General features: G+C 42.7%; 1 protein-coding gene across 6 annotated transcripts in view; it reads left to right on the plus strand.

The window, feature by feature from the left end:
• The window catches only part of Acsl6 (acyl-CoA synthetase long chain family member 6), a 57,694-nt gene extending 40,903 nt beyond the window's left edge, over positions 1–16,791 (plus strand). For all 6 annotated transcript variants that reach the window (XM_040748654.1, XM_040748656.1, XM_040748653.1 and 3 more), the window contains 4 exons: positions 3,041–3,184; positions 4,494–4,595; positions 5,427–5,498; positions 16,319–16,791. In XM_040748654.1, coding sequence (XP_040604588.1) covers positions 3,041–3,184; positions 4,494–4,595; positions 5,427–5,498; positions 16,319–16,456 — 456 coding nt within the window. In that variant the 3' untranslated portion in view covers positions 16,457–16,791. The remainder of the gene's footprint in view (positions 1–3,040; positions 3,185–4,493; positions 4,596–5,426; positions 5,499–16,318) is intronic.
• Positions 16,792–17,996: the final 1,205 nt, after the last annotated feature.

Consider the following 17,996-nt stretch of genomic DNA (forward strand, 5'->3'; position numbering starts at 1 on the left):
ACCATGAGAGTCTTGGGGATCAAACTCAGGTCCTAAGCCTTGGCAGAAAGTATTTTTACTCACTGAGCCATCTTCCTGGCCCACATTCCCTTATTTTAAAAGTGAGGACAATAACATCGGTTGCCTCTATAGTCATTGTCTAAAGGAACAAATGAGGTCAGACAACTACACAAATCCTTTAAGGAAAACAAATGCTATTGCCAATACCCAGAGCCCTTGCCTAGTGTCGCTCAGCCAGGGGACCTCTTCTGTGTGTCCAGAAAGTTGCTGCTGTTTGTTCAGAATCTAAGGTGTTGAGTTTATCAGACATCTGAGTGTTGCTGAGCCTCCCACAGGCTCCAGGGCCTCTTGGGCCTGTGCACTTGCCTTTGAGAAACTTGCCTGTGGCAGACAAGGACAAGTCCCCAGTGTGTTCCCTGGAACGGGGACTCTGCCAAGGGAAGACATACATTTTTATTTTTGTTTTTGGTGGGAGTAGGGTTGAGGGGGCAAGTACCAGGGAAGAAGCAGAGGACAGACACTCACTGGACCTGACTCTCAGGCCTTGCAAGAGAACAAGAGAGAGTAGAAGGTGTGGGGTGGGCCTGAGTGTACTTACTTCCCCAATCCTGTGAGTATTCCACTTCTAAGACACCAGATATTGAGGAAGATTAGCCTAGACAGAATAGGGATGTCATATGATATTTATTTAGGGAGAAGTCACTTACATGAGAAGCCGAGAACCCAAGGTCAGCACTCGTTGCTCTCTGAGACCCAACCGGTTTCCTTTCCCTCAGCTCTTTTATCAGTGGTAGAGGCACATAAGATCTTTCTCTATAAGAAGGGGCAGTCAGGCCAGGATCAGTAGACAATCAGATCCCATTGAAAGCCCACAGATGTGTAGGAGAGGGGCCAGAGAGGCCTGTGGGGCATGGACACCTGTGGAAGGACAGTTGTCCCATAAGTCAAGGAAAATTGAGACTCAAGGCCCTGCACTTGCAACTTTCAAGGCCTTGCAATCAATTTCATTATTATTTTTTTTGGTTTTATGAGACAGGGTTTCTCTATATTGTTTTGGAGGCTGTTGGTCCAGCTTGGCCTCGAACGCACAGAGATCCGCCTGCCTCTGCCTCCCGAGTGCTGGGATTAATGGTGTGCGCCACCACCACCCAGCTATTTTTTGTTTTTATGCATTGATGATGGTGGTGATGGCAATAGGTTTTTTGAGAAGGTCTTTCTGTGTAGTCCTATGTATAGCCCTGGCTGGCCTCAAATGTGCTGTGTTCCTCCTGCCTCAATCTCCCAGGGGATTGCAGGCATGTATCATGAAGCCTGGTTTCTGTATTATTTCTTTTCATAAAGAAAGGGTCTCTGAGCCATAAGCATTCATAACTGAAGCACTGAACTTGAATGAAGCCTCCCAACATTCAAGGCCTAGCAAGAAGTGATAAATAAATTCTTATGAAGAAGCTGGTATGCTCAGACAGAAGAAATTTAAAAGCTGACAGCAGCCCATGGAGTCAATATCAAAAGTCATCACCATTTTAAATAAGGGCTGAATTTTAATTAGAATTATTCTTACATTTGAAATAAGTGTTTATTCTTTCCACGTCTTTCATGTCAGGCCAATTCTGTATTCAGGGTTTAACTTCATCTTAGTTATGATGTGATTTCTTGAACACTGTTTTCCTATACATTGTGTTTGGCCTTTTTGTTTCTACTCATAAATAAGATCAATCTGTAATTTTTCTTTTAAAATACAACTCTGATTTTGGTGTCAGCTTATTTGAATGAATGGACAAGTGATGTTTTTTTCCCATTTTCCAAAATCATGTGCAAAGTTTCAATGGTTATGTTTAAGAGATATTTTTGCTTTAAAAATTATTATTTTATAGTAACAGATGAAAGGGAAAACATAGTCCTCTAATCCTCTAATCCAGAAAGTCCAGTCCTCTGTTACCTAGCTGTGTGACGGTTGGAGGAGTTAACAAATGTGTCTAACCTTCATTTTCCTCATTAGAGGAACAGAGGTGACAACAGCTGGCTGTTGCTATGAAGACCAAGAAGTTAGTGTAAGGAAAGTGTAGGAGATCCAGCCCCAGGTTGAGAAACATGGGCCTGCTTTCTTCTCTCCTGGAGAGATTGCTCTGGCCCTGGAGGATCAAACAGATGGAGCAGGGATGGAGGGTATGCAGGAGTCTGTCTGCTCAAGATGTAGCTTCCTTGGGAGGAGGAGGAAGAGATGGGTGAGAGAGGAGTCTGTGAGTGAGAATTGATGGGCCTGAACTGAGAGAGAGAGAGGTGAGGCAAACAGGGCTGACATGCCCAGGCTGGGTCAGACTTGAGGAGCCTCATTCTGGGTGGGCAGATCTGGGCAGATAGTCCAATGGGAGTCACAGACCAGTGGTGAGATCTGGGAACGAATGAAGAGGTCTAGCAATTTAGGCATATGAAGTTGTTCTCCGAGATAATGAAAGTGTGCCACTTAATCACCCCAGGAACTCAAAGAGATCCTGGGTCAGTGAGATAAACAGAGTCCTGGAGGCTACTGGCCCCAGCACACACTCCCTATCCTCCATGTCAGTGGGCACTGGAGAGGCAAGGACTTCCAACACCATCTGGTAGCTGGGTGGAAGTCACAGGCTGTCTGAGGAATCTGCTGTCCACCGGGAGATGGCAAGGGCACTCTGCAGTTGAGCTGTAGCAATAGACCCTACTGAGGTCAAAGAGAACGAGCCTGGAGTTGCTGGTGAGAGAAGGTGCAGCTGGAGGGTGGGCCTGGGCAAGAGGAGCCCTGATGGGGCAGAGAGGGATCTGAGCAGAGGCAGATAAATGCCTACTTCTGGGGTGAGGGTGGCTGGGGAAGCAGAGGGGTCTGGTGAGGCTGATCCAGAAGAAAGGATGGCAGATGCTCAGCGCCAAGCAGAACTAGCATGTCACCCACATGGGGTGGGCGATGACCCCCTCAGGCCCCATGCAGGGTAAGTCTGCACTGAGGAGGCAGGGGTCCAGCTTGGAAATGGGCGTGCTGTCTTAGGACACTGTCTGTTTGACTCCGCAGGAGGGAACGCTTAAAATCATCGATCGGAAAAAGCACATATTTAAACTTGCTCAGGGGGAATATGTCGCGCCAGAGAAGATTGAGAACATCTACATCCGGAGTGAACCTGTAGCACAAATCTATGTCCATGGGGACAGCTTAAAGGTGAGCAATGGTGCTCCAGCCCTCCTGCCCATACTGGCCTGCTGAAAACTCCAGATTAGCCTGTGATTTCTAGTTAACCACCAGTATTCACCCATACATTTCAGGTCAAGAGGAAAAAAGTCTTTTCCAAAAGAGAAACTGTGGGGCTTGAGACTCAAGCTCACTGGGTAGAGTGCTTGCCTGGCTTGCAGGAAGTTCTGGGTTCTGTGCCCAGCACCACTTAAAACCAGTTGTGGGGGTACATCCAAGGGCAGAGGCAAAGTGATCATGAGTTAGAGCCCAGCCTCAACCTCAAAGCAAAATCAAGAAGAAATGTTGATTACTTAAGATTTGGTTAATTTCAATTAAGGCAAATGAGTTGCTTTAAGGAATAGAAGTAAACATTTCTACAAATTTTAATGTATGTTCACTAACTTCCAAGGGGGATGGATTTCTTGAGACAAGATATTAAAAATGCAGTATTTTGCCTCTCTCTCTCTCTCTCTCTCTCTCTCTGTGTGTGTGTGTGTGTGTGTGCGCGCGCGTGTGCGTGTGTGTTGCTGCAGGTTTAACTCAGGGCCTTCCTGCATGCTAGCCAGTCACTATACTACTGAGATATGCCACCTTCTAAGCCCTGCTATGCAAATAAATTGTACAGGTAAATTGGCAGAGTAATGCAAGGAATAATACCAATGTTAATATCACTTATAAGTATTAAAATGTTTCCTGTCACTATCACTTAGGTCACAGTCGAAGAACCAAAAGCATATTCTGTGGTGTCAGAGTTATTGACTTTATTCTATCCTATGCATTTACTTATGATATTAAACCTTAAATCACTTTTAATGAATAACCAGAAAAGTTAAAATAGTTTTTCACAAATATTTTTGAAGTAGTTCAGAAATTCTGGAAAATGTGTTTTGGCTCACAGAATTTGGATCAAAGTTGTTTGATTAGCATCCTCCAAGATGTGCAGATCTGAGATTAATATGAAAATCAAGGGGATATGTCAGAAATTGTGTGTCTGTGCATGTGTATCTGTGTGTGTATGTGTGCCTTTAATTTTTGACTTTTGAACCCAGGCCTCAGGCATGCTAATCATATGGTTAGCCACTGAGCAGCACTTTGTCAGATCAGAAGCGATTAGCCAGGACTGTGTGGCACCCTGGTGGAAGTGTTTTATAACCTCTGAACAAATGTTTCATAACAGAAGACTTATTTTTAGGAAAGGGTGGAGTCTGAGAATACCAAGAGATTATTTTTAATGCCGGACTCTAATAAGAACTCTAAAAGCTTGTGTCATGACTGTGTTTTTTGGTGGGCTTTGTAGGCCTTTTTGGTTGGTATTGTCGTGCCTGACCCTGAAGTCATGCCTTCCTGGGCTCAGAAGAAAGGAATCGAAGGGACCTATCAGGAGCTTTGCACAAATAAGGTCTGTACCCCCAGGTGCTTCCTGACAGGGTGCTGAGCATTTTATGAGTCACACAAGGGGACAGAAAAGCTGACAATGGTGAAATCTATATGCATACAGAGTGCCTGGTATTACTTTACACATGGTAGGAACCCTAAACCAGAGATTTGTCTTTTTGTGGCTGCTGGATTTATTCCTGTTTATTCTTTAGAAATTGAGTAAACCATTGAATTCTTAGGTCCAGGAGCCACCACACAAAGTTTATCTAGGCTTATCGTCCCATGACTTGAAAGGGTGAAGTCTAAGAGGAGGTGATTTGTCCCAGCCACACAGATAGTTCACAGCAGGGTCAGATGTGAACGCAGGCTTTCGGACTCTCACCAAGAGAAGGTGGATCTCGTGTGCACTGGGTTAAGAGGTAGTGATAGACTGGAAACAGTAACACAGCTCTTCCCGCTTAGAGCATGTGCCATTCCTACCTTCATGGAACTGTCTAGTGGCATATGTCTAGGGAGGTCTGTCCTGTGCTTCAGCAGCAGACATAGACTGGCATCTCAGGTTCCACTTTCCCTTGCTAAACCCAGAGCTTGCATAGGGTTGGCAGCACTGCCAGGCTGACCAACAGAACACTTAAAGCATGCCCTAACCCAATCACAGTGACTTCTTTGGCCATTTGCATCCCTTTCTCTCCTGGTGAGTAACTGGCAATGGCACCAGATTACCCTCAACAGGGGAGGGACTGAGAGAGCATGTGTCTGCTCTGTCACTGGTCTACTTTAATTCAAAGCCTTATTCTTTCTATTCCCATTTTGAAATGTGTTCTTACTGTTTTGCTTTCATGGTTCAATTCAGGAGTTGAAGAAAGCCATTCTGGAAGACTTGGTGATGTTGGGGAAAGAAAGCGGACTCTATTCTTTTGAACAGGTAACGGTGACCTTTCCCACTCATTCTATCCCTTTGCATAGTGGCATGGTGACCCTGACCTCCTCTGTGATATGGTCAGCTAGAAGGCTGTATGCCAACAGACCCCCAAAGGCCTGTTTCTAGCCAACTGCAGCTGTCTGTTCCTACACTAAAATAGGTCACTGGACAAGTAAGACTGTGCTTGTTGCCCTTATAACTGCCGGCGATCATAAGGCTGAAATAGAAGCCTTGCTGTCACTGGTAGATCATGTGGGCCTGCTCAGGCTCCCAAGTGCCCTACCTTATTTTTACTTTTATGGGCATTGCCTTCTTGGCAGCTTACTTGCTAGGAGGACACTATCAGCCCAGTGCCCTTCTGCAAAGGAGGAGAAAACAAAGTACCCACAAAGAAAGGACACTCAGTTCCTCTTGGTCTTACTGTAGCTGGGCTCAGGGCTGAGCATGCTCAGTCCTACTTCATGGATCATATGTGTGCTTGAGTAAAAGCCAAAGAGAAAAAGTCTCCAAGCAGAAAATAATAATATGCTGATAGAAATGCTTATCCTTTGGATTTCTAAATAATTGCCTTTTATAAAATCAGCATTTTATAATGGGGGCAGCAACAGTGAGATGACCCAGCAAGTAAAGGTACTCACTGCCACACTGGATGACCTGAGTTCAGTTCCTGAGTCCCATAGATGGAAAGAGAGAAGTAACTCCTGAAAGCTGACCTCTGAACTCCACATGCATGTGCATCTTCATGTATACAGAGAGATAGATAGACAGAGACCAAGAGAGATAGAGATAGACACATAGACAGAAATATAACAAAATTTTTTTCAAGAATTGCTTTTTACCGGGCATGGTGGACACAACTATAATCCTAGCATGTGGGAGGCAAAGGCAAGCAGATCTCTGTGAGTTCAAGGTCAGTCTGGTCTACATAGCAAGTTCCAGGTTAGCCAGGGCTCTGTAGAGAGACCCTGTCTCAAAAACAAACAAATAAATGTTTTCCATTTTAAAAGTCCCCAAAATATGGTGAGGGATCTACAAGGCTTAGAACTATTTTTAAATTGGTTTTAAATATAGAATTCTTATGTTTAATCTGAAATTAAAATATATCTATGTACAAAGATTTTTTAAAATCTCTTTTTTATTCTTTTGCTTCATTTTGAACAGGGTCTCATGCTATAATGGTCACAGGGCAGGGCAGGCTGGCCTGCTACTTACCACATAGCTCATTGCAATCCTCCTGTCTCAGCCCCCCAAGTATTTGGATTACAGGCATGAGCTACCTACCATACCTAGCTATGGTTTTAATTTCTTAATTTCAAGCTAAAGAAATCTAAAATAGTTTCAGTGTTTGAGACTTTTTCTCTGGAAACAGAAGTTTACATTAAATCAATTTGAGGAAACAAACTTTCATTCACCACTTAACTATTTTAAGACAGCTAAAGCTTGAATTTGAAGTGTCCAGCTGCTTTCTTTATTTTTCAATCTCCAAACTTGGTAGAACTTATTTCATTGTCTTTCCTTAATGGGAATCAGTGTGACTGGATCATATGCGGCCATGTGAGGCAGAGGCTACCCCAGATGGGTTCCAGACCTTGTAGTCTGGGGTGAGATGAAGGACCAGCTAGGACTGTACCTGGGGACACCCTTGTGAATTCCTAAGGCCTGTACGCCCTCTGTTGGTGCTAGGATGCATGACTTGCACCAGGACACAGAATGATAAAACCTGCACATTAGAGTTAGGGATGGGAGGGATTGAAACGATTGATGCTGTGTGTGTGTGTGAGAGAGAGAGAGAGAGAGAGAGAGAGAGAGAGAGAGAGAGAGAGAGAGAGAGAGAGAGAGAGAGAGAGAGAGAGAGAGAGAGAGATTCTTGAGGTTGTTTTAGAACAAACCTTCAATTGAAACTCCACTGTTCTCCATTGTCTTTGGTTAGAGCGTTAATGAGAAGGCATGCTCCAAACGTGGGCCCTCCTTCACAGCAATTGTTCGAGTTGATCCACAAACCATTTTTGTCTTGATATTTTCCCTTTTCAAAAATAAACAGGCAGGGTCTCGGGATGCGGCTTAGCTGGCAAAGCTTGTCTAGTAATGTAGCCCTGGGTTTGATCCCCAGCACCACACACACTAGGCATGGAGGCAGTACAGTCTTATAATCCCAGCACATGAGAGGTAGACACAGAAAGATCAGAAGTTCAAGGCCATCCCAACCTCAAAGCAAGTTCCAGGCCAACTGAGGCTGCTTGAGACTGTGTTTCAAACAAACAAACAAGCAAACAAACAAAAACAAAAATGGTCAGCCAGGGATGGTGGTCCACACTTGCAATCACAGAGCGGGGGGAGTTAAGGTAGGAGGATCATAAATTCAAGGACAGCCTAGGCTGTATAGTGAGACTCTATATCAAGTTGGAGGAAGAGGGCAATTAAGGATTAACTCAAAACACAAAGAATGACATAACTAACTCCAGAATGTAAGTAATCCTATGTAAACTTTAGGAGTTCAGATTTGCTGAGCTGGGTTGATTGCACTGAACTTTGAATTAGAAAAAAAATGGTTTTACTGTGGCATAATTTCCAGAAATATGTAATTCTAAGAAATAGGTCAGCCATTAGTAATTTACAGAAGTTTTTGGAAGATGTATATTTTACTAAGTAGATAAGTTTATTCTGTCAACAGTTAAATGATGTAGATGACTAGCAGATATTTGAGCACATTTAATAATGATTTAATAATGTTCTTGGTATTTGTGTGCCTCATTAATTTACATAGACAATACAAAATGAACTTTGACACAATAGATCTTTTTCAACTTCTAACCAGTGCACCTCTCCTTAGACATACTCTATTTCTTCTTATCTGAAGGGAGAGTTGCTGAATCAATTTATGGATGGATTTATCGTTTTCCTGATTCATGGAAATGTTTTATTTTTCTATCTGTCTTTCATCTTAAATTATTTGTGTTTATTATCTATAAGTTACCTTAAGTTAATTTCTTTGAAAAACTGAAAGTACTATGGTTCTTCAGACATACAAACATTAATGGTTTTTGTTGTTGTTGCTTTTTAAAAAGTTTTTTGAGGTTTTGTGTATTTTTATTTTATATGTATGATGTTTTGCTGTATATATGCCCATGCACTATGTATGTGCAGTGCCCTCAGAAGTCAGAAGAGGGTGTCAGACCCTATAGAACTGGAAGTACAGACAGTTGTGAGCTGCCATGGAGGTGCTAGTAATAGAACCTGGGTCCTCTGGAAGAGCAGCCAGTGCTCTTAACCAAGATATTATCTCTCCAGCTCCTGGAAGTTCAAATTCTTATGAAATGACATAAATGAAGAATTTGGAGGTATTGCATTCCAATACAATATTTAAATGTTACAGTATTTTTAAGCGACAGTTCTGTAGATCTCATTTCAATGACAAGTTTCAAGAAAGAAAGCTAATGTTAAGCATTTTCTTTCTTATTTCTTCTATAAAATGTATTAAACATTAGAAAGAGCCAGGCATGATAGTACACTTGGGAAGTAGAAGTAAGTGAATGAGTTTACATAGTGAGTCCCAGGCCAACCAGAGCTGCACAGTGAGAGACATTGGCTCAGAAAATAAATGTATATGCATCCATACACACTCACACACATAAATAAATGCATATATACATACATACACACATACATACATGTATGCACACTGATATATACATGCATACTTACACATACATACATGTGGGGCTGGAGAGGTGGCTCAGAGAAGCCATTGCTCTTCCAGAGGACCCCAGCTTGATTCCCAGCACCCACATGGTCGCTGGAGTCAATTGTGTAGGTATTTTGTGGAAGAATGTAAATAAATGGACTCAGGGTCACTCCTGCCAGCCTGGCAGTAGTGTTGCTCTGATCTGCTCACTGAGGGGCTAAATTGTGAGCTGGATTCAGGCCCTGGGCCTGATTGGCCCTCTTTGCAGGGCTGGATCTGGTGGTACAAGCTCAGGCAGAACAGTCCTGCAGACAGCTATGTGGAAGGGCAGCACACGCAGTTGCGCTCCAGGAACTGATTTGACAGATACCAAATCTGCCTGTTTTTAGCCCTTCCCCTCGAGACCTTGTTCCTTCACAGTCTCCACACCACCTAAGAAGTGTCATGTAAGTCTCCCGGTGAAAGTTATCATTTGTTCCTGTACTGCACTTTCTGTGGCATCTGCCATCACAGCTACATTTCTCGTCTTTGGCACCTGGACTGAATGTAGAGTCCTGCCCGCTAACCCAAGTACTCCCCATGTCTCACTGGGAAATCAGAAGAGCTGGTAGCCAGACTATAGACATTATATCTCGGCCTTTACATCTCCTTGGGAAAATCATAATAACTTCATAAACAAGAAAAGGTGGGTGAGGGGTGTGGTGATGTAGCCCTGCTATCCCAAGATGGGGAAGCAGGGAGATCAAGAGTTCGAGGCCATCCTACACTATACAGGGAGTTGGAGACCATCCCAAACTGCCCAGGACCATGTCTCAAAACAAACAAACAAAATGAACAAATCCAAAAATATTCAACATAAAATGGTAATTTCTAAACTTTTAAAAAGGTTTTTAAAAGCTATTATTCATGCTTATTTTATGTGTTTAAGTGTTTTCTGTGTATATGTCTGTGTACCATGTGCATGCAAAGTCTACAGAAGCCACAAGAGGGCATCAGAACCTCTGTAACTGGCATTGTAGAGTGTTGTGAGCCATCATGTAGCTACTGAAACCAAACTCTGGTCTTGTGAGAGAGCAGCCAGTGCCTTTAACCCCTGATCCATCTCTCTGGCCCTCTAACTTCCTATTTTAAAAAGGTAGACTTCCGTTACATTTTACATAAAATGTGCTCTCTTGTTGGTTTGGAGACAGAGTTCAAATCTCTCTAACTTCCCCATCTCTAACCATCTGACCTTCCTGCCTATCCCTCTTTCACCCCACCTCTACAAACCTCTGTCTCTCTCCCACATCAGCCTCCCTGTCCCTGACTCATACCCCATGTCATACCATCTGAGAAGTGGCCTGTGTATGTTTCCTGCTTCTCAGTACTTTAAGCTTCTCCCTTGGGACCTGTTTCAAAGAACTTCAAGTGTCTTAGGACTTTATGTGTGATAACAACACACTTGGGGGAAACTGTATTTCTTAAGGTACAAAGACTTGTAGTCCTTGTCCTGAGAAATCTTTTCTGTGTTAGGTAGCAAGCACACTGAGAGGGTTTTCAATATCAGGAACTTAACTTTGTTTTGTTTGGGGGTTTTTGTTTTGTTTTGTGTTTTGTTTTTTGAGACAGGGGTTCTCTGTGGTTTTGGAGCCTGTACTGGAACTAGCTCTTGCAGACCAGGCTGGCCTTGAACTCACAGAGATCCACCTGCCTCCACCAGTGCCCGGCTTAGGAACTTAACTTTTTAATGACATGTATATGTGTGTTTACATATGTGAGGGCGCATTGTGTCCACATATGTATAGCAGTTGGAGGACAACCTCAGGTGTTATTGGCAAAAATGCCATCTGCCTCCTTTGAGGTGGAATCTCTCATTAGCCTGGAACCCACCAGTTAGGCTAGACTAGATGGCCAGAAAAAAAAGCCCCAGTAATCTTCCTGTCCCCAATGCTGGGATTACAAGCATGTACACCACATCCTCTTTTTTTTTAATGGGTTCTGAGACTTTGACCCAAGTCTTCATGCTTGCAAAACAATGACTTTACAGACTGAGCCACATCCTAGTCCTAGGAACTTGATTTCGGAACACTGTATGAAGCCTTCTTCAGTCAAGAGGCTCTGATTTCCAGCCATTTAATTTGAGTTTCCAGATAGAAGTCCTTGCAGTCAAGGCAGCCACTACATCCGCAGCTTTAGCACACTGCTTGCTCCCCTTACAGCACACCCTGAGTATCCAGATAGAAGTCCTTGCGATATGCAACTGCAGTCCAGGGAGCTACCACACCTGCAGCATTCACACACTGCTTACTTCACTCCAGGCACACTCTGTATCCCTTCAAACACTGGGCTTGGTATAAAAAGGAGCCTATCTAAGGTAAGGGTTAATCCTTCATTTGCACAAGTTTCCTAGAGATAAAGATGAACCCATCAATGCTTAGCTTTGAAAAAAATGACATTTAGTTAATTAAAATATGGGTTAAAATTCCAGAATTTCTTAAAGGCCTTTTTTTAAAGTTAGAAGTATAGTATTTTGAGGGGTCTTCTTTTTATGTTGAGGGGTTTTTGTTTTGTTTTAGTTTGGTTTGGGTTTTTGGGGTTTTTTTATACAAAGTCAGTGGGTATAATAGAGTTGGGTTTTTATTTTTTGAGCAAAGAATTCTTTGTCACCTCTAAATAGCCACCTGCTAGAATGCAGCATTATTAATATCAGAGACATCTCTCCAACTCATTGATCCAACTTAAGTGCCATCTTTGCAAAGAGTCATTCTGGCTCAGCTTGCTAGCATTTAAAAACTATGTCAAGAATAACCATCAAAAATGCCAAGAAGATGTACTGCTCTGTACAGTTCCACTTCTCTTCTATATCATATGTACCACGTGGGCCAGCCCACACTTGTAACAGATTGGGGAGATGTGGGCACTATGCCCTCTGCCTGGGCACATGCTAGAGCTGCACAGCAGTCCACTCCCCCCCTCCCCCACTGTCCACATCTGACCAAGTCCTACTTATTCTTCAAAGTTCACCTCAAACATCCCATTTTATTATTTTTTTTATTTTTTTGGTTTTTACGGTTTCCCTGTATCGTTTTGGAGGCTATCAGTCCAGCCTGGCCTCGAACTCACAGAGATCCGCCTGCCTCTGCCTCCCGAGTGCTGGGATTAAAGGCGTGCGCCACCACCGCCCGGCAACATCGCGTTTTAAAGAACCTTGTCTGTTATGATTTGGATATGAAATGTCTCTCACAGGGTCATGTTTTGAACATTCAGTTCCCAACCTATTTTGAAGGTCATGGAGCTTTTAAGAAGTGAGACTTAGGCTGGGCAGTGGTGGCGCACGCCTTTAATCCCAGCACTCGGGAGGCAGAGACAGGCGGATCTCTGTGAGTTCGAGGCCAGGCTGGACTGACAGCCTCCAAAACGATACAGGGAAACCCTGTCTCGTAAAACCAAAAAAAAAAAAAAAGAAAAAAAAAAAAGAAGTGAGACCTCACTGGCAGAAGTTGGTCCCTGTGGTTTTAGAAGGTCACAAATGCCTCTGGTTCTGGTCTAGGTCTCCCTGCTTTCTGTCTGCCACTGTGTGAACAAGCTGCTGCCCAGTTCCCACTGTCACCAGTAAAGCCACTGTGTTTTGTCTTTCTCCATGAGGAACTCAATCCCTCTGACACTGTGAGCCAGCGGATACTGGTATTCCTCTAAATAGTTTCTGTCATCTATTTTGGTCATAGCCTTGAAAAGAAACATAAAAGTAAAACACAACTTAAGTGCTGCGAAGCCTGGGGTATGTGATGTATTAGAAAGAAATGCAGTCAACTCTCACAGAAAAAAAAAACTGGTTCAGATTCTTCTGGGTTTTCCTTCTTTGCATAAGTGGAAAGATGAATGATCCCAGATAGCTACAGGTCCTCAAAGCCAATGACACTGCCTGTCTCTCCACTTTTCTCTATTCACTTAGTGTGTTGACTTTTCTCTCCATGGTAGCAAGGTGTCTGCAACAGCTCTCAACACCACTCACATTCAAGTAAGGAAGAGGAGAAGAGATGGAGGTAGCCATGTCTGACTTTTTATTAGGGAAGCAAAATGTTTTTCTTTCTTAGACCAAATATGGATCTCATGGCTATCCTCTAGCTAGAAATAAGAGAATAGGAATGCCATGGTATGTATTCTGGACCCAAACTAAATCGGGTTCTATTAACATGGGAGAAGTGGGGAATGGATATCCCAGAAGCAACTGGTTGGTATTCCTCTCCCTGCCCTCATCCCTATAGTACTTATGTCAAATTCTGGCATCACTCGTTGAATTGTAGGTTCCAAATGAGTAAGAGGTATTTGTTTTTCTTTTTTATTTAAATTAGCAACAAGCTTGCTTCACATGTCAATCCCAGCTCCCTCTCCCTTCCCTCCTCCTCTGCTTCCTCCTCCCCCCCTCCCCGCCCTCCACCCAATCCCCACTCCATTCCCCAGGGAGGGTGAGGCTCTCCATGGGGGATATCCAGAGTCTGTCATTTGATTCAGGGTAGGGCCCAGGCCCTTTCCCAAGAGTCCAGACTGAGAGAGCATCCCTCATTGTGGGAGGGGCACCCAAAGTCCATTTGTATGCCAGGGATAAATACTGATCTACTGCCCAAGGCCCCATAGATTGTCCAGGCCTCCTCACTGACAACCACATTCAGGGGGTCTGGATCAGTCCCATGCTGGCCTCCTAGCCCTCAGTCGGGGGTCCAAGAGCTCCCCCTTGTTCAGGTCAGCAGTTTCTGTGGGTTTCACCAGCCCAGTCTTGACCCCTTTGCTCATCATTCCTCCCACTCTGTCACTGACTCATATATGTATTTTAGACATGGATCAGGGAAGTGCCAGCCTACAATCCCACTACCAGGGAGTCTGGGAAACAGAAAGGACCTTAAGATAGATATGCATGGTACCCCCCCCAGAAGGGGAATGAGTCAAGATCTCCTGAGCAGATTGTTTTTCTTTGTGTCCCTGATGCATAATATAGTAGCTGATAAACTGTACGTGCTCAGTGAATATTGATTATCTAAGCTATTCCTGAATCGGTGTTTGTATTTTAACATTCATCATTCTAATATAATTTTAAAGTATGTATTACAAAAATGTTTAGTCCAACACACTCTTTAATAACATGAGTTATTAAACTCATTAAACAACAAAAAATCACTTAATTTGGTCCCAGTTAGCAGGACACAATTTCTTAGAGGTTGTACCACTCCAGTGTTCAGCCCCGGTTCAGATATAATATTCTCAGAGAACTGCCTAGGAGACTTCCTGCTGGAGCCCAATATGACAGAAGCTCGGAGACACACCTAGACCATCCCTCAATCCTTCCATGTGCTCATCCTACCTTGCAAAGAGCTTTTGTCTTGGGAACCTGGGTTCTTCCTCATGGAAGACAGCAGTGAGAGCCCTAGATCAGATCCTTCTGTTCCCCACTCTAAAAGGCTTGACAAAAATTCATGGCATGGCATGGAGATGTAGCTCACTTGGTAGAACACTTTCCCAGCACACAAAGAACCCTGGGTTCTATCCCCCCCCCCCGCTGCATAAACTGGTTTAGTGATGTCTACCTTCCACCTCAGCACTGAGGAGGTAGAGAAAGAAAAGGGGGGAATCAAATGCTTTATATTATGCTCAGCTACATAGTAAATAAGCCTGAGCTACATGAGTTCCTGTCTTGAAAACCAAAAATGTCCACAGTAAAACATTGTTTTACTGGTTGTGTCCTCCCTTCTCTTTGCACTCTTAATACAGGTTACAGTGTCTCTAGGCAGCCATCTGAAGCAGACACTGAAGAGTCCTCATAGCAGCCTCCCTCCATATTGAATCCTGTCACTATGTCTTCGATTCATTCTAAACTGCTTACCTATCTCTGTGTCTGCCTCCACACTTGTATAGAACAGCACTTCTCAACCTATGTGTACAATGCCTTCGGGTGTCAAGTGACCCTTTCACAGGGGATGCAAATCAGATATCCTGCATATCAGACATTTATATTACAATTCATAACAGTAGCAAAATTACGATTATAAGTAACAATGAAAAAACGTATGATTGGAGGTCACCATAACATGAGGATCTGCATTAAAAGGTGGCAGCATTAGGAAAGCTGAGAACTACTGATGTAGACTATTATCTTATTTCCAACAAATGGAATATATACTTCCATTCTTAACTCTTCCCAAAGCCATCTTCCATTGTCTCCTGGAGACCTCTTTCTACAGTGCATGTTTGTCTGTGCCATTGCACTCTTTAAAAATCTCCAGTCCCTTCCTCTTCTGCTTGGGATCAAGTTTGGCCTTCACCACCACCACATACCTCCCACACTTGACTTTCTTATGTAACAAGAAGCCACTTAGCTAATCCCTTAGGCACCCTGCTTCTTCTCAACTGCTGGTTTTGTCCTTGAGGACTGTGCTTGTGGTATCCTCTTGCACCCACATTCCCCTGTCCCTGTTTGACTATTTGTTTATTTAAGATAGGGTCTCATGTATCTTAAGCTGAACTTGAACTTGATATATAGCCTAGGATGACTTTGAACTTCTGGTTCTCCTGCCTCTACCTCATGAGTGGTGACTATGTGATACCACAGCCTGGTTTTATAAGATAGTAGAGATCAAAGCCATGCATCATACATGGTAGGCAAACACTCCACCAGCTAAGAAACATCCCCAGCCTCAACTGTTGCTCTTTTTTAAAAAACACTCACCTGATTGTGAAATCTCTGACTATACCTGGTTCTTCCCCAACTCGGGTCTATGCTCCTCATTCTCTGCACATCATGTTAAATGTCCCAGCATCCTTCAGTCTGCTCTGTAAACGCTAACTTACACCACTGTGGGTGTTGGTGCTTAGGACTCCTCCTTGTATTCTCAGTGACTTGCAGGGCAAGTAACCTATTCATGTCTATTGAGTTGCTGAGTGAAGGAAGGAAAGCAGGAATGAATAAGTGAGTGAGTGAGTGAGTGGCAAGAGGAAAGGGTGGCTTTCAAACATATCAAATGGGCTAAAATGTGTTTGAATATAATTTTGATTCAGCATGGTATGTTAAAGTCAAGATGCTTATTCTTTTATGCCTGTTTACTTTTACTATGTATGCTATCACTGCTGTGTTTTATTCCTATTAAAGCTATATTCTGCATTTGGTTTTTAGGTTAAAGCCATTTACATCCATTCTGACATGTTCTCAGTTCAAAATGGTTTGCTGACACCAACACTAAAGGCTAAGAGACCCGAGCTGAGAGAGTACTTCAAAAATCAAATAGAAGAGCTTTACTCAGTCTCCATGTGAAACTCAAGGAGGGTTCTTCTCAGTCCAATGAACTTTGCAGCAATATTATAGTTATTCTTGAAAGAAAGGAACCAGAGTGACGCAGTTGAAAATGAACAAGCATCTGATTTTGCGACTGAGCCTTTCCTGACCCAAGAAGTCTCTAACAATATTTTCTCTACCATTACCAAGTACATTTTATTTTTATTAAATGACATTGTAGCAAACTGCTAAAATATATCGCAAATGGCAATGTAAAAACAAATCAAGACACTTTCTCAAGAACTGTGTACCACTAAAAGTAATATATTCGCAATGTTCACAGAATTCCATTAAACATAAAGGAAAAAACATAACTGACATATTGTACTTAATTATTTGTGGAATAATAACCAGATACAGTGAATGTCTAGGAAATGTGGACTACCTCATTAAATAACTGTCAAAGGTCACAGTTAGATCAGACTCAAAACTTAAAGCAAGATGTAGGAAGTCACATCCAAACAGGACATGATAGTTCACATGTGACACAACTCCCATCCTTTAACATTACCATCCTTGCTGATGCAAAAGCCTTTTCTCTGATTTTTACCTTTATTCATGAAAAATGGAAATGCAGATGTTCTTTTTTAAAAGCATTGTATTTATTTAACAACTCCCAAAGGTCTTTCAGTACATTTTCTCACTTACCAAGCTCCCTAAAATATTCAGAACCCACATACAAAACTACATATAGGGTATATGTGTGTTTATGGACTTCTTACCATAACAAAACTTTAAAAATGTCTGCAGCAAATGGACTCCTGGAAAACACTTAGGGCAAGAAACTCAGTGATTTCTCAGGGTGGGTGACAATTCGTGTAGCTGTGTTCCTGCTAGAGTCTTACCCTTCCTTTTCCATTTTCATTATGTCTATGCCATGTCTGGGAAATCAGTATGGCTGAAATTATGAACAACTTTGCTTTCTTTTCATTAAGGCAAATGTGAGCAGGAATAGATGCTATTTCCAAATAAAATTACTCTCCAATGACATGACATGGAAGCACTTCTTCTTAATTATCCTAGAAAACTATTTAAGTCCAACATAGAGGAAGATCTGCTAATGATATAATTCAATCCTTAGCTCTCTAGATGCTCCTAAGTTTGATCATAAATCCTTAATTGTACCACATATTTAGATGCATCCTGAATCTGGGTGCCAAGATTCTGATGTCACTAAAAGCCTCAATACCATGGACAGCTCAATTCAGGTCTGTGCTATAAGTCAGGCACCTGAGGAGGGCAAGGTTCCTAGGGAAGTCTTTCTCTTCTGTTGGAATAGGACTCTGAAAGTATATAGAGAACTTGTGCAGTTCACATGATCTTTCCAAATACATATATGATCAGTGTGACAGACCAAGAACTCCTTAGCTCTGTAGGAAATCCAACTTGTTTTAAGTGAATGTTGTCAGTTACAACCTGCATCTTCGTACAGGCCTATTGGATGCTCCCAATCTGTTTGTAAGTGAATGCTATCAGTTAGAACCTGCATCATTGTCCAGGCCTGTTGGATGATCTATGT

The sequence above is a fragment of the Mesocricetus auratus genome, unplaced genomic scaffold, assembly GCF_017639785.1.
Source record: "Mesocricetus auratus isolate SY011 unplaced genomic scaffold, BCM_Maur_2.0 Super-Scaffold_100007, whole genome shotgun sequence".
Lineage (NCBI taxonomy): Eukaryota > Metazoa > Chordata > Mammalia > Rodentia > Cricetidae > Mesocricetus > Mesocricetus auratus.